Below are 17,254 nucleotides of genomic sequence, written 5' to 3'. Positions count from 1 at the left end.
GTATAACATCAGGATCTTTAAATTTTGATACCTTCGAGACCACCAAGACCAACCCACTGTGGTTACGTACTCACTTTTTCACAGTTTTTTCCAGGTAATTTCTTTCTTTGTATAATTTTTAATTTTATCTGATTTTAATTTTTATCTTATTTGTTTAATTTTGAAAAACAATAATATAGGATTGTTATTAGATCAAAGTGAAACAAAATCAGAGATTAGCCAATGATAAGTTTATCATATAAATACCCTACCAAAGATTAGGCCAACACTTCATCACCAAACTTACTAACTTCATACATTAATCCATAGTTTAGGTTTTTTCTCTTGTGTTGAATCCAAGTTCATGAGACTTCTTTTAATTGCTATAATACTATAATTAATTGTTGTTATTAGCATTTTCCATAATTCAGTGACTACTATTTTAGGACCCTGTTATATATATTGCCCTCGGAGACGGCTCTGGCATTAATCCATGGCTGATTTGCCTAAAGATACCCTCTACGACATCTTTTCAAGGTTGCCAGTCGAATCTTTAGCTCGTTTTCGTTGTGTATGCAAACCATGGTGCAACTACATTGATGATCCTTACCTTGTAAGCATTCATGTCAATGAGCCAATACTAATGATGTTAAACGGCCAATGCGCTACACTTCCCAAACAATTGGGTCTGGGCATTGGGAGTAATATCGAGCCCAAAGAAGGTAATACTGTTTTTGAGGTGAAACAAGACCCGCTTTATAGGTTTGAGTCTAAGGGAGGTACGATCCTAGATATAGGTGTTTGCAATGGGATGATCTTATTCCATCAACATAACTTTTATAGTACTAGTTGTTATCTCGTGATCCATCCTCTAAGGAAAGAACGTTATGAGTTGCCATTCGTTGATCTTCTGTATCATCCAAGTTATGTAAAGGCATATGGGCTTGGTTTTGATGATTCTACCAAAACCTTCAAGGTGGTGTTTCTTTTTAATAGTAGACCAACCTCATTAACGGATTTGGGGAATTCATGCACCATGGTTCATGTATTGGGCACATACTCATGGCGAAAGATACCTCAAATCCCGGACGATTGTTCTATGATAAAGGGTCAAGGTGTATTTGTTAAAGGACTCTTGTATTGGGCTATTAATCTCCGTTGGCCTGGTACGCATGGAGACGTTGTCATACACAATGTAATATACTTTGATGTGACCAAGGAGGAATTTGGGTCGATTGATCCTCCTCCAGACCAACAATGACAACTAGGCAGAGACTGGTTATTAATGAGGATGAGCTGCTTAATATACATGATAAAGTCGGATATGCATATAAAATTGATGATAGCGTACTGGTATGGATATTGAAGCACAAAGAGTGGGTGTCGTACTGTCAGTTCCATTGTGCATCACCTGTAAATAGTGGCGACTGTTTTTTATCCTTGCGTGGTTTACAGTGTTGTAACCAAGACGGGGACATATTAATCAAAGAGCGTATATATGGTGGGTTGTTTATTTACAAACTGAAAAGTGGAGATTTACATGAACTCAACATCAGTGGTCTCGAAGATAAGTCTGAGATAATATTGTATCAAAGTCACCTGTCCTCTACTATCCATAATATCAACAAAATGTGTTTCCCAGCAACAAAGATTGATCTTATAAAAGCAACTTCAACCAGAACTTTTTTTAAAGCTTTTTATACTTTGAAAAGTCTTTTTGATTTACCTAACCTCTATTCTTTTAGTTATGTTTTTATTACTATAGCATTACCTCTTTTGCGACTATGCATATGATGAAATTCGAACTACTCTTGTATATAATCCTAACAGGATTGTCGTTGTGGATAATCAATGCATCAAGGTTCATGTCTTTAGTAAGAAGACATGGCAAAAGATATATGTTGTCCCTTGTTATCACATGATCATCAAGGAAGGAGTATTTGCTAATAATCGTCTGTATGCATTGGTTAGTCGATAATTCTCAAAAGGGAGCATGGACAAAAATTATAAATATGGGTAAAAATTATACAACATTGTTCTAACCGGACATGGGCATCGTAGAGTAGCTTTCGAACGTGCAGAATATATAATCCTAACAGGAAGTTGTATGTATATATATATATACATATATTGACTGTGCTGATGAAACATAACAAACTAATGGCAAGTCATCAGTTTTCACCTTTGAACTCGACCGTGGTGAGCTAGAACGGGGTAAGAAATCATGACAAAAAGAAAGGCATATAGGACATTTAGTAGAATTACTGGGCTAAAAATCATGACAAATAAAAATATTTTAGTCCAATTATCGGGCAAAGAACCATGAAAAGAAAGGAATACACATAATTTAGTCTATATTGGGTCAAAAATTATTAAAAAAGGATAAATATAAATAATTTAGGGAAACTATTGGGAAAAAATCATGATAAAGAAAAGAAAGAATATAAACAATCCAGTGAAATCACAGACTTTTAATTTGATTAAAAAAATCACCTTGTATATATGCAATTTGGTCAAACTATGATGTGGTTGAAAAAAAAAACTGTTAAAAAACAATATGTTACCGCTGCCAGGACTCGAACCTGGGACTCCAATTAAGGAGCCGGCTTGATTGAACAATTCAAGAGTTGATTGTGCTACAGCGGAACTTGTTGATTAGTTTTCGCTTCAAATTTATTTAAACTATCAAATAAGTGGTAGTTAGCTAAGCACCAACAAACCGAACGTACATGAATTTTTATATATAAATACTATATCTACATTGTCATTGTTTACGCCAAAGGAGAATTTTCTTTTGTAGTTTCATCATCATGCAATGGCTGCCTGTTCTTATAAATTAAATATGACGTAATTAACACTGGTTTTTTGGCTTGTAGTAATCAAACAATTCGCTAGTACTTATCAAAACTAACAAGATATATATTGTTATTACGGATAATTAATCAATGCATCAAGGTTCATGTCTTGGATACAAAGTCATGTCATAAGATATACGATCAGATGACAAATTTGTATGTTATATCGATTTGTCTCTGAAATTTGAAAATCTATCGGCAAGTCAGTTGACATCTATGAACTTGATGGATCATGTTGAGCTAGAATTGGGTAACACATATTCATGACAAAAAAAAAAGTTACAGATAATTAGTAAAATCGGAGGTAAAAATCCCAAAAAATACAGATAATTAATCAAAACCTTATGAAATTCATATCCGGTTGCACCAATTCCATACGGAAAAAACCCACAGAGACCAAGCCGGCCTCATCTCACAAACCAGATTATAATGACAGTAAATCCAGGTGCAAAGTGCTGTCTGGTTACTCGTCCTGTGTTGTTAGAAACCTGATTCGTAATTTTGTTTTAATTTGAAATAATCTGGGGATTCATAAACTACTTTAATCTCCAAACTCAAAACATCCAATCCAAATCTAAAATTCCAGGGCTTAATTTGTCACTTGTAATCGTATTAGCCACTCCCTCTTTCTTTTTCTTTTTTTTTATGTTTTCGAGGTCGCGGGTTTGAACCTCGCTTGGGATAAGCAAGTTAAAGGTTCGAAAATGACCAAGGGAATACCTCGATAAAGGGGTGTTTAAGTTGATATATATAAGTTTTTCTTCTCACTTATTTTTGAGCTTACATGCTTATTGTGCAATTACAACTCACGATGAGCTCATCGTTCCAAAAATATACGGTGTATGTACCACAAAAACGGAGGCTTATTAAATATAAGTCAAACGAAAATAAGCTGACCCAAACACCCTCTTGATCAAGGTTATAAACTCGCCTATCCTGAGTAACCTTAACAAGGATACCTCGTCGTTTGTTTGGCTCCGTGATTATAACCTGAATGCAGTATACCACTTGCATTCATGGATTTCAGGATACGTGTGGTACTTAATATTGCAAGTCAGAATAGGTGAAGAGATGCATTGTAACCATTTTCATTCTCCTGGAAAGTAATATACTTTGACTTTAATGGTCAAATACCCCTATATGATTTCCACTATAAAACTAAATTGGCATCGATAAATAACCAAGAAAAAATTTACAAACACCAGAAATTTTAGCAAACTTACAAATATGTAAAAAAGTTGTACTGACATGTAGCATGATTAAACTATTTAACTATGAATATCAAAGATGTTTGACCTCAAAGGTCAAACTGTAATCTTTACCTTACTAACTGAAGAGATTCATTTTAGTCGTTTCATGTATCAATTCAAGAGTTAATTGTGCTACAACAGATTTTGTTAATAGTTCTTCCATCAAGTTTTTTTATACAGACAAGTAACAGGCTATTAGAAAATGAATCTTCTTATTGCTGCCTCACTGCAAGAAACAGTTGATAATATAATGATTGATGTTAAGTTACATGTGTACCAAAATCTTAACCATATTACATAGAAATATAATTAAATTTTTATGTTATATTTAACTAGGGGTTTTACATTGAAATAATAATTAAATAAAACCTTAATGAATTACTCTTTGTTGAAACAGAAATATATGATCAATTGCCAGGCTTCTTTGAGTGTATCCAATATGCGCTTGAACTATAAGAAAAGAAACTTTTTGCAATGCCTAATGTCGTCACTATCCCTCCGGACAGCATGTCGTTTTTAAAACCTTTTGGCGACAACATTTTACGGCGACATCATCACTAAATCTTGGTTACTTACGGATTTTTGTTGGATAATCAATGCATCAAGACTCATGTCTTTGGTACGAAGACATGGCGAAAGATATCATGAGAAGAAAAAAGAAATATAAATAAATTTAGTAAAATTATTGGGTAAAAATCATGATGAAGAAAAGAAATTAAGAATAAAAAATCTAGTCAAATTACAGATTTGAATCATAAAGTTATCATGTATACGAAGTATAAACAATTTGGTCAAACTATTAGGTGTTAGGAAAAAAACTACACTATAAAAAAAAAGATACATTTTTCCGCTGCCAGGACTTGAACCTGGGACTACAATTAAGTAGCCGGCTTGAGAATCATATCAAGAGTTGATTGTGCTACAGCAGAACTTTTTTGATTATTTCTTGCTTCAAATTTATTTAAAGGGTCAAGTAAGAGGTTTTTAGCTAAGCAAACCGAAGTACATCTGAATATTTAAATAGATACTGTATATATATTTTATCTTGTCAAGATTGCCCGACAAATCTTTGGCTCGATTTCATGTGTATATGAAAACTATGAAACTTGTATTAAAATCGTTCTTACACTTTGGCTGTAATTTATCATCCGAGAAAAAAGAATGGTATGATGATTAGTTGTCAGGCTTAAAGAATTGGTTTCTGATTGTAGTATCTTATGAGCCTAATTCATTTTGAACTTTTAATGATGCTACTAATCTCTATCTCTATATATCTATATATAATAAAAGAAGGTTGTATAAGTATTTTTAAAAAAAATTTTATATGACAAATCTATATTTCACCTTAAAAAACATTTTATTTAATTATGATGTCATATATAGATAAAATGAAAATAACCCTTTACATGTTTAATAAAATATTAATCATTTATTTAAAGAATAAAAGTTCTTTCTTATATAATATTACAAATAAAATATTTTTTTTTATTAGTTGATTTATTAACTATATAATTATTGTGTTAGTTGACTTATTAGATTTATATCAAGTTATAATGTTTTAAGAACAAATATTACACAAATTTTTAATATATTTTATAACTTTAAAATTTTAATTAACATGTCCGGGTTGAACCCGGGTTAATTAACTAGTATATATATAAAGTACTTTTTTTAAAACATACTAGCACGGTACCCGCGCGATGCGGCGGAAGTCGTGGCGGCGACGGTGTGATGGCTGGGCGATGGTTGGTGATGGAGCGACGTTGAGTTGTGTATATAATTGATGTAAATGGTTAATGGACATATTTTAAAACATAAAAGATTGATAGTGTAATTTAATCATTAAGGTTAAAGAGGTAGTGAATGTGAAAGTATTTTAAGGGGTGCCAAGTGAAAATATAATTAACATATAATCATTAACTTTGATTTAATATATTATTCCGTTAGAATCAAATTAAACCATAGTAATTGTGATGATAACAACTAATAACGTGTGTTAGAAAGTACACTTTTATGAATTGGTAAACATGTGCAGACTAACAATATAATATTACTTAATAGTATAAATATCTAAAAAAAGTTCACAAAAGCATATCTAATAAACACCAGAAATTGCAAGATCTTATGTAAAAAATTATTCAACCTTGCCTATCTTCATGCTTTCCCTCGGATGGAAGTAAGCAAAAACAACCATTGCCTATCTTCATGCTTTCCCTCGGATGGAAGTAAGCAAAAACAACCATTTGCTTATCTATTGTTGCCGACCAACAACGTACATCACCAAACTAAAAGAAAAAGTACCTTTGTTTTAATTTCTTTGTAAACTAAAGAATGATTGGAACAAAAGCAAAACGGGATTGAGTATATATAAGTTTAGGAGTTATAATCGATTTTGGAAACTAAATAAATAATAAATTATGTCATCAATAGAAAAAGGATCGACTATCAAGTTAAAAGATTTTAATTTTAATTTAAATTTATAATCTTTATCTTTATGTTAAATAAAAGAGGATTGTTGTGACATCATCATTCTATAAATATTGCTTATTTGTCACATCCAAATTATTTCTTAAAATTAAGTTTTATTTTTTTTAAAAATTATTTATGATGTCACAATCACTTTTCTTCTTACAATTTATTACATTTTTATTTTTGTTATTTTATAATGTTATTTTTAAAAAAATATATATTTTTTAATTTTTTAATGACAAAACACTAATAAATTATACATTGTCTTTTAAGTTTCATAATCTAAATAATTTTGTCATAACAGATTTTAATTATCCACATATTATGCAAGTTAATAAACTAATTATAACTTATATGATGTACTATTTTGACTTTTGAGGATACGAGTACTGTTAAACTATCGCAACTTCGGTGGCGAAAATGTGTTTTTATAGAACTTTGATTGATATGCCCGGGTTAAACCCGGGTTAATTAGCTAGTTAACTTAAAAGATATATTGTCATTATTGCGGATAATTAATCAATGTATCAAGGTTCATCATGTGTTGGCCGCGTATGAATTGATCATGGGGAAAGATATCGCTTACGGTACCTTCTGATCACATGACAAATTTATATGTATCGATTGTCTTTGCTGAATTTTGATAAACTCATGGCAAGTCAGTTTCCACCTACCGAAGTCTATTTTGTTGAGCTAAAATTGGGTAAATAATCATATAATTGATGACAAAAAAATAAAATAATAAGGAATTACAAAAATCATATCCGCTGCCAGTACTTGAACCCGGGACTCCTTGATTAAAAGAGCCGTGTTCAATTGAATAAACAGTTGATTGTGCTACAGCAAATATTGTTGATAATTTTTCTCTTCAGTTTAATTTATAGAATACAAAATATATCAAGTAAATAAATATTATCATCTGTTGACTGGTTCCCCTGTAAGCTTTCTTTTCAATTTTCCATCCATCAAATTGAAGTTTGTAAGAAACTTTTTTTTTTTTGGTTAGAAATTTGGTTCGTGTTTTTTTGTTTTTGTTTTGAAATAATTAGGGTGTTGGTAGACAACTTTAATCTCCAAGGTCTTGGAGACACTCTAAACATCCAATCCTAATTTGAAAATTTAGGGCTTCTTCACTTGTAATTATTAACCACTCCCTCTTTCTTTTCTTTTTTCTTTTTTTATGTATTCTGAGGTCTCGGGTTTGAACCTTACTAAATAAACTATCTTTGGATGACCAAATTTAGAAGTTCGATCATGTTATGTTCCCTTGATTAGAAAATTTCCGTAGTTGTACCGCTTTTTCTAAAATGTTTCTTATACATAATGCTCTTCTTGCTTCTGTCAATACTACTCTAAGGCAAGTATTTTGTTTCGGTCTTTCTATCCATTAAATTAGACGATGTGTATATTGTTGGACTCACGTAGTTGTAACCTTCACCGATCATATATCAGTCCGATATGATAATTGACAAATAATTAAAATCCTTATGTCGGTAAATATACGATGGGCGTATTTACCATTAATAACATAATATAGGGTTTCTCATTAGGTGATTAGAATTAAAGAGACTTATAATACACATCACACAAAACACCAAGGGGGCTAAGTATAAATGTTATATATATAAATATAACATAATTAAGTCATTAGTGACTAATCAATCACTAATTTCGGCTGCCCCATTATTTGTGTGTGTTTTCTCTTCTTCCCCATCTAATCCATAATCATCTTAATTTGGGAACCGATCACAATGGCACGTATGCTAAATCAACTAACAGGTTCCTCAGGATCTTCAGGTAATCTTAATCATGTTTTTCATTATATTAATTAATATGAATCATATTATTTCCAACATCTGGCATCAGAGCAAAGGTTTATGTTTTCTTGATTCGTATTATTATTAAAACCGAAAATGGTTTATAAAATTAAAAAAACGTGATTTTAATAAACGATAATAAGGTTTTGGTTATAATTTTGATCATAAAAAGCCTCGTTTTTTCTTAAAAAATTGAAGAATCTTAATTGTGTTCTTCGTGTTCTTGATAAAACTCAACGAATTTCTTTGAGTTTGATCCTAATTACTCTAAAATTTGATAAGTAATTCGTGTTTTTCACTCGAGCTCGACCTTAATCCTCCCCTCGAGCTCGACCAATGGACTAAACAACTCGAATTCGATGTTAACTAAACAGCTCGGCCTCGACCTCAAGAAGGTGCTGCTAACCTCGGCCTAACCTCCATGTCGAGCTGCATTTTAGCTAGCTAACCTCGAACTGAACATGGCAGCCTCGACCTCGTCCTAAGTTCTGGCAGCGTCGACCTAGCTAGCTTAACATCGACCTCGACCTCGACCTAACCTCCATGTCGAGCTCGAGCTCGACCTAGCTTCTAACCTCGACCTAAAGCTGCCTAACCTCGACCTCGATCCGCCTAAGCTCGACCTCGACCTGCCTAAGCTTGACCTCGACCTAGCCTAAGCTCGACCTTAACCTTGACCATAACTAGCCTCGACCTTAGGCTCGACCTCGAGCTCAACCTAGCCTAACCTCGACCTCGACCTAGCTTAACCTCGACCTCATCTTGCACTAGTCGAACCTCGACCTAAATTGTCGTGCTAATCGACCCTCAAGCTGGCTAAACTTCGATCATAAGTCTTGGCTAAACCACGAGCTAGTCAATTTCGACTCAAGCTAGTTGAGTTCGACCTCAAGCTAGTCGAACTCGACCGTATATTAATTTTTGATTTAGACTTTATTCAATTCGACGTTAACTCAAGTCGTTTTTTGATTAAGTCTCTATTGAATTCGACATTAATCTTAGTCGATTTTGATTTAGTCTTTATTGAATTTGATTTTGAGTTAACCTAAGTCGTCTTTTGATTTAGTCTTTATCAAAATCTGAAAAACGGCCTTAAAATAACAACCTTGACCTTAAAATAACCCCATAATTTTATGGTCAAATTTTTCTCTAATTTTTCAGAAATAATTTTTTCTAATACATTTTTACCATAGTACTTTACCAGCTCGATCCCAGCCAGGGGCTCTGCCCCTTGGACCCCGCTTCCAGGGGCGCTGCCCCCGGACCCCCGTAATGCTTGGGGGCTTCGCACTAATACATGGTTTCATTGTTTGTGCCCAAAGGTCAAATATGATTCTCGTGTTGCGTTTTCTTTCCCTTTTGCATAATAAACACTTAACATATTAATTCTGCCCAAAGGTGATTTAATATGTTATGTGTGGCAAAAGGAACTCTTTTTCATGCATAAAATACACGATGCTTAATTTTGTGCCCAAAGGTCAAAAGATAAGTGTTGTGTTGCACGAACCTAAAGCTCATGTTTTTCGCTTAGATATTAGTTACTTCTGCCCAAAGGTGATGTAACATCTAAGTGGAGCCTAATTTTAGCTTATGGTTTTGGTGTTTACTATAAACATAGTTTATCACTTGCTTCATTAATGTAATGGTCACAGTCTCATAACTTTAGGAACATTAGGCATACTTAATTTAGTTCCATTACTCTAACAGATCTCACTTAGTCCGCTTTACACAGCTAACTACGTCACTATAATAACCTTCTTTAACTCATATCGTAAATTCATATCCTCTTTATCTCCACTGTCAGTACCTAACTTTGGCATTGAGCCACTCACTGGCGCGAACTTCGCTTCTTGGAAGGATCAACTGATGCTGACTCTAGGCATGTTAGATTACGACCTTGCCATTCATCAGGATGAACCTGCTGCCGTTACTGAGCAATCCACTAGGGAACAGAAGGCGGCTTATGATAGATGGGAAAAGGCGAATCGCTTATCACTATGCTAGTCAAGAACACAATCAACCTCAGTATCCGAGGAGCAATTCCTGATTCTGACAAAGTGAAGGAATACCTCAAATCTGTAGAGGATCATTTCAAGGGATCATCAAAGGCGTTGGCAAGTAACTTGATGCTGCAAATGCTTACTCTGAAATATGATGGTAGCAGTAGTGTTCGTGAACACATCATGAAGATGACTGACATGGCTAATAAGCTTAAGAGCCTTGAAATGGAAGTGTCAGATAACTTTCTTGTGCATTTCATGACATTCTTACCTGCTCCTTTTGACACCTTCAAAGTGAATTACAATGCTATGAAGGATAAGCGGTCAACGAGTGATCTAATTTTGATGTGTGTGCAAGAGGAGGAACGCCTCAAACTGGCACAGCCTGAGTCTGTTCATCTTACCACCACTGCTAATTCTAAGAAAAGGAAGGGTAGATCTGGTAATTCTGGTAATAAGACTGCAAATAAAGTCCCTAAGACCAATCCTGGTGCAGTTGCTTTTAGCTCTAATCCCTTGAGTGGCAAACTTCATTGTAAATTCTGTCGTGCAAATGGGCACACTCAGAAAAATTGCCCTAAATTCATGGAATGACTAGCTAAGAAAGGTAACGTACTTTATGTAATATTTGATTTTTTTATGATTGATGTACCTATTAATACATGGTGGGGTGACTCTGGTTCTATGGTTCATGTGACCAACTCAATGCAGGGATTCCTTACAATCCAGAAGCTACCAAAGGGCCAAAGAAAGCTTAGAGTTGGAAGTGGTGATCTCTTAGATGTCGAAGCCATGGGAACTTTAATTTTACATATGAGTACCGGAAAGACTATTAGACTAGTAGATACCTTATATGTACCGAGAATTACTCGGAATCTTGTATCTATTGGTAAACTTGATCTTGAAGGTTATGTAATGATTCATGGTAGCGGCAAGATTGCTATTACTTTAAATAATGAATTGCTTGGTCGTGGTTTTTTGGATGAATTACTGTATAAATTAGAACTAGATCATAAATTTTCCCAGTCTTTGTTGTCTCTTAATGTTGATGATGTAACTAAAACAAAGACAAAATCACCTAAGAAATTGGAGAATTCCTCTATGTTGTGGCATAAACGTCTTGGCCACATCTCACAAGATCGCATGAGACGACTTATGAAAGATGGAATCTTACCTTCTCTCGATTTCAGTGATTTTGAAACATGTATTAAGTGCCTTAAAGGCAAAATGGCTAAAGGTAACAAGAAAGGAGCCACTAGGAGTTCCAACTTGTTGGAAATAATACACACTGACATTAGTGGCCCTTATTCCACATCAATCACTGGTCATACATCATTTATTACATTCATTGACGATTATTCGCGTTATATGCACCTGTATTTAATTAAGGAAAAATCTGAGTCTTTACAAACTTTTATTGATTATAAAACTATGGTTGAAAACCAACTCGATCGTAAAATAAAAGTTGTAAGATCAGATAGGGGAGGTGAATATTATGGCAGACATACTGCCATTGGTCAAGCTCCTGGTCCTTTCCATAATTATTGCAAAGACCATGGCAGTATTAACCAATACACCATGCCTGGTTCTCAACAAAATGGTGTTGCTGAAAGGAGAAACCGAACCTTAATGGACATGGTGAGAAGTATGCTTGCCAACACCAACTTACCTAATTTCCTTTGGACTGAGGCCTTAAAAACAGCCGTTCATATACTCAATAGGGTTCCATCCAAATCTGTCCCTAAAACTCCTCATGAGATTTGGACAAGTAAGAAACCAAGTCTAGCATATATGAAAGTATGGGGCTGTCCTGCCGAAGCTAAAATCTATAACCCAAACCTAAAGAAACTGGACCCTAAAACCATTACATGTTTCTTTGTTGGTTATCCAGATAACTCAAAAGGTTATCCGTTTTACTGTCCTTCCCATACTACTACCATCACTGACACGCAGCATGCTACTTTTCTTGAGAACTCAAAGATCAGTGGGAGCACGACAAATCATAACTTGGATTTGCATGAAGTACAAGATGCGGGGGGAAACCACTCGTTGGTTATTAGTCCTCCGATAATTCCTCTTGTACCCAACGCTACTCAAACGACTGATCAACCTTCTTCTAATCACAACGCTGCTAATATCAATGATCCTCCTTCTCCTAATCAGAATCCTCCTCCTAATCATAATGTTGATGCTGCGAATAATGAAGTACCTTCCGTTACAGAACCCGAAATTCAGCTTAGAAGATCATCCAGGCAACGAAGGGCCACAAATTTTGATGATTATGTCACCTTCTTAGCTGAAGATGAGGACATTGGAAAGCTTACTGATCCTACCTCTTATCAAGAAGCCATTAATAGTGACCAAGCCTCTAAATGGAATGACGCCATGATTGAGGTGCTTAATTCCATGAAACATAACGACGTTTGGGATTTGGTTGAACTTCCTGAAGGATCCAAACCAACAGGTTGTAAATGGGTCTTCAAAACCAAACTAGACACGAATGGAAATGTTGAACGCTATAAGGCTAGACTGGTTGCAAAAGGCTATACTCAAAAGGCTGGAATTGATTATCAAGAGACCTTTTCTCCTGTGTCTCGTAAAGATTCCCTAAGGATCGTCATGGCACTAGTAGCTCATTTTGATCTTGAGTTACATCAGATGGATGTCAAGACCGCTTTTCTTAATGGAGACTTGGAAGAAGACGTATACATGTGGCAGCCTGAAGGATTCATTCAAAAAGGTAAAGAGCACATGGTCTGCAAGTTGGAGAAGTCCATATATGGGTTGAAACAAGCGTCACGTCAATGGTACCTTAAGTTCGATGAAGTCATGAAAGGACAAGACTTCTTAAAGAATCCAGTGGATCAATGCACCTATCTCAAGATCAGTGGGAGTAACTTCATAATCCTCGTTTTGTACGTAGATGATATCCTACTTGCAAGTAACAACTTGGATATGCTGCATGAAACGAAGCGCATGCTTTCGCAGAATTTTGACATGAAAGATTTCGGTGATGCCTCTTATGTCATAGGTATCGAAATACACCGGGATAGGCGTAATGGTGTTCTGGGTCTTTCTCAAAGGGCCTATATTGACCGTATTCTGGAACGCTATAAAATGCAGGACTGCTCGCCTACTGTAGCTCCAGTAGTTAAAGGAGACGTATTTGGTTCTTTCCAAACCCCGAGTACTGAGATTGAAAAGGAGCAGATGAGGGTGATACCTTATGCATCTGTAGTTGGGAGCATTATGTATGCTCAAGTCTGCACTCGACCAGATATCGCTTACATCGCCGGTATGCTAGGACGTTATTTGTCTAATCCTGGATTGGCACACTGGGAAGCGGCTAAAAAGGTTCTACGATATCTGCAAGGGACCAAAGACTACAAACTAACTTTTAGAAGGAGTGATGACTTAGAAGTAATAGGATATTCAGATTCCGATTTTGCTAATAGCAAGGAAGATAAGAAATCTACTTCTGGATATATTTTCATGTTAGCTGGCGGACCTATCTCTTGGCGGAGTCATAAACAGAAACTGACTGCAACGTCCACCATGATGGCTGAATATATTGCCGTTTACAATGCCACTTGTCATGGGATGTTGTTAAGGAACCTTGTCAGTGGACTTAAAATCGTCAATTCTATTTCTAAACCATTGAAGCTTTACTGTGATAACTCAGCTGCCGTAACTTTCTCGAACAGTAACAGTTCGACTAGCGCTGGACTGTACCTCGATACAATGTATCTGTTTGTACGCGAACGGTTGAGGAAAATGTTCTTTGTATTGAGTACATAAGTACAAATGATATGCTAGCGGATCCGATGACCAAAGGTCTTCCTCCTAATATCTTCATAGGACATGTGTCGAAGATGGGGCTCACAAAAGATTTAATTTGATAGCATATTGTACTTATTGGGTCATTATATTTAATAAAATTTTCCTCTGTATTCAGATTTTGTTTGTCTATTATTTACATTCAGCATGCTTATTGGTGTATAGACATTATTGTAACAAAATTTGTCTTAGTCAATTGATCATTGCTTATTTAGTTTTGAATTTTGAGTCATAGTTTTGACTAGTGGGGGTCCTGAGTTGATGTTCTTCTCTACGACTGTACTTATTGGCTATGATTTCGGTTTAAAACAAAATGAGTATTATCCCGGCCGGATTAACTGTGATACTCATAGATAAATGATCGCTTGGTCAAGTGGGAGAATGTTGGACTCACGTAGTTGTGACCTTCACCGATCATATATCAGTCCGATATGATAATTGACAAATAATTAAAATCCTTATGTCGGTAAATATACGATGGGCGTATTTACCATTAATAACATAATATAGGGTTTCCCATTAGGTGATTAGAATTAAAGAGACTTATAATACACATCACACAAAACACCAAGGGGGCTAAGTATAAATGTTATATATATAAATATAACATAATTAAGTCATTAGTGACTAATCAATCACTAATTTCGGCTGCCCCATTATTTGTGTGTGCTTTCTCTTCTTCCCCATCTAATCCATAATCATCTTAATTTGGGAACCGATCACAATGGCACGTATGCTGAATCAACTAACAAGTTCCTCAGGATCTTCAGGTAATCTTAATCATGTTTTTCATTATATTAATTAATATGAATCATATTATTTCCAACATATATGATTTGGTTTGTCAACGGTTGGAAGTGCAGAGTCCGTTTGATGGCCAAATGTGGTTGATACAAAGTTGATGTAGCATCATTTGAGTCTTTGGCTTTGCATGAGTTACAGGTTTGTCCTGCTTGTCGACCTTATCTACTTCAATACTATGAACATAATTCGATTGGAGAGATGCATTATAACCATTGTGACTTTAATGGTCAAATAGACCAATATGATTTTCACTCAAAAACTAAATTCGAATTGATATATAACAAAGAAAACTTATAAACACCATTAACATTTAGCAACGGACACAAATGCAAAATGTTGGTACTGACATGTAGCATACTCTAATGGAAATTAAGATGTCTGACCTCAAAAGTCAAACAAACTTTCCTTGCAAACAGGAGAGATTCATTTAGACGTTCATTTCCAGGTCAAAGAAGACATCGATCTATTTGTCATAGACGAAGTTGGTAAGATGGAGTTGTTTAGTTCCTTGTTTTTCCCTGCAGTGTTGCGGGTTCTCGAGCTTAATAAACCATTGCTAGCTACCATACCAGCTCCAAAGGGTGGCCGAGAAAACCTGCAGGTACACTCGCATACACATTTTTCCGTTACACAGTCTTTGGTGTAGAAAAATATAGTCAGCCATGGATTGTGAAAGTCAAATATTGAAATCTTATTGCACATCACCTGATCTTTTGTTTCAATGTATGTATTCTGCAGTTGCGAGGTTGAAAAGTCATCCAGGAGCAACTGTTTTTAATCTAAAAACGAACAACAGGGATGCCATGAAAGATCGAATATATTCCTGTTTACAATCCGGACTAATCTCAGTGTCCATCTTTGTTAAAGTCCATGTTCTTTTTCTTTCAGATCAGAACCCCTGATGCTATATAGTTATTATTAAATAAAGAAAAAAATGTTCCTTTCTACTATTTGGCTATATGCCTCCAGACTCCATCCAGTACACGTACATTAATATATTTTTTTTTCAATGATATACATAAATTAATGATGTATGGACTTTACTGTTGATTTATTTGCCTCCTGTGCACATTAAACTCGACCGTGGTGAGCTAGAATTGAATTAGAAATCATGACAAATTAGAAAGGAATATAGATCATTAATTTAGCCAAATTTCTGGGCAAAAATTCATGACCAAAAAAGAAAGTTACCGGGTATGGAAATATATGCAATTTGGTCAAACTATAATGTGTTTGGAAAAAAAAACTGTAAAAAATAATTCTTTTTCAGCTGCCAGGACTTGAACCTGGGACACCAATTAAGGAGCCGGCTTGAAAACCATATCAAGAGTTGATTGTGCTACAGCTGAATTTATTGATTATTTCTTGCTTCAAATTTATTTATATGGTCAAAGAAAGATTGTTAGCTAAGCACCGACAAACCGAACGTACATCATTAATTTACTCGTAAGTTTCTGTTTGTTAAGTGCTGCCATCATAGTATTTATTAATTTCCTTTGGCTTTATCCTCTAGACCATCAATGTCGATATCATTTAAAAGAAAATACATAAAGATATTAATAAACTTTTTTGATAGCTAAACAATAGTTTCTGATTCAAATGACTAAGTCAAACATCTAACCTATATCCAGTTCAACCTCATCTTCATCTGTACGGAGAGTTTCTCAGGTTTCACTCTCCAATGGAAAGTTTGCCACTGAAAATAATGTGGACAGATTTTCGAAGCTTAGGGAAATTATTGGGGAAAAAATTATGAGAAGAAAAAAAATAAATATAAATAATTTAGAAAATTGTTGGGAAAAAAATCATGAAAGAATATAAACAACCTAGTGAAATCATAGACCATTAATTTGATTCAAAAGTTACTGGGTAGATAAGGATATGTACGATTTGATCAAACTATAATGTGTTTGAAAGAAAATTTGTTTAAAACAATATTTTTTTTCTGCTGCCAGGACTTGAACCTGGGACTCTCGTGAAGGAGTAACACATATTCATAACAAACAAAAAAAGGAATACAAATAATTTAGACAAATCAGGGGTAAATCCTGACAAAAGAGAGGAATATAATTTGGGGAAAAAAATGACTTTTGTATAGTTACAAAAAAAGTTTCAGCTGCCAGGACTTGAACCTGGGACTCCTTGGTTAGAGGAGACGTGTTTAATTTGCTAACAGTTGATTGTGCTACAGCGGATATTGTTGATTACTTTTCCCTTCCGTTAAATTTATCGAATACAAAATA

The 17,254-nt window shown here is 34.7% G+C and overlaps 1 protein-coding gene across 1 annotated transcript; it reads left to right on the top strand.

The window, feature by feature from the left end:
- LOC122605940 (putative F-box/kelch-repeat protein At3g17570) lies at nt 1–1,751 on the top strand. Its single transcript, XM_043778906.1, has 2 exons — nt 1–94; nt 426–1,751. The coding sequence occupies exon 2, from the start codon at nt 473–475 to the stop codon at nt 1,238–1,240; it is 768 nt and encodes a 255-aa protein (XP_043634841.1). The 5' UTR covers nt 1–94; nt 426–472; the 3' UTR covers nt 1,241–1,751.
- Nucleotides 1,752–17,254: the final 15,503 nt, after the last annotated feature.

The sequence above is a fragment of the Erigeron canadensis genome, chromosome 6 (genome assembly GCF_010389155.1).
Source record: "Erigeron canadensis isolate Cc75 chromosome 6, C_canadensis_v1, whole genome shotgun sequence".
Classification (NCBI taxonomy): domain Eukaryota; kingdom Viridiplantae; phylum Streptophyta; class Magnoliopsida; order Asterales; family Asteraceae; genus Erigeron; species Erigeron canadensis.
The sequence above is the reverse complement of the archived record's forward strand: the minus strand, read 5'-3'. Positions and strand labels throughout refer to the sequence as shown.

What these genes read in the sequence shown, in the direction of transcription:
- LOC122605940 (XM_043778906.1), top strand. Translation starts at nt 473, where the DNA reads ATGGCTGATTTGCCTAAAGATACCCTCTACGACATCTTTTCAAGGTTG.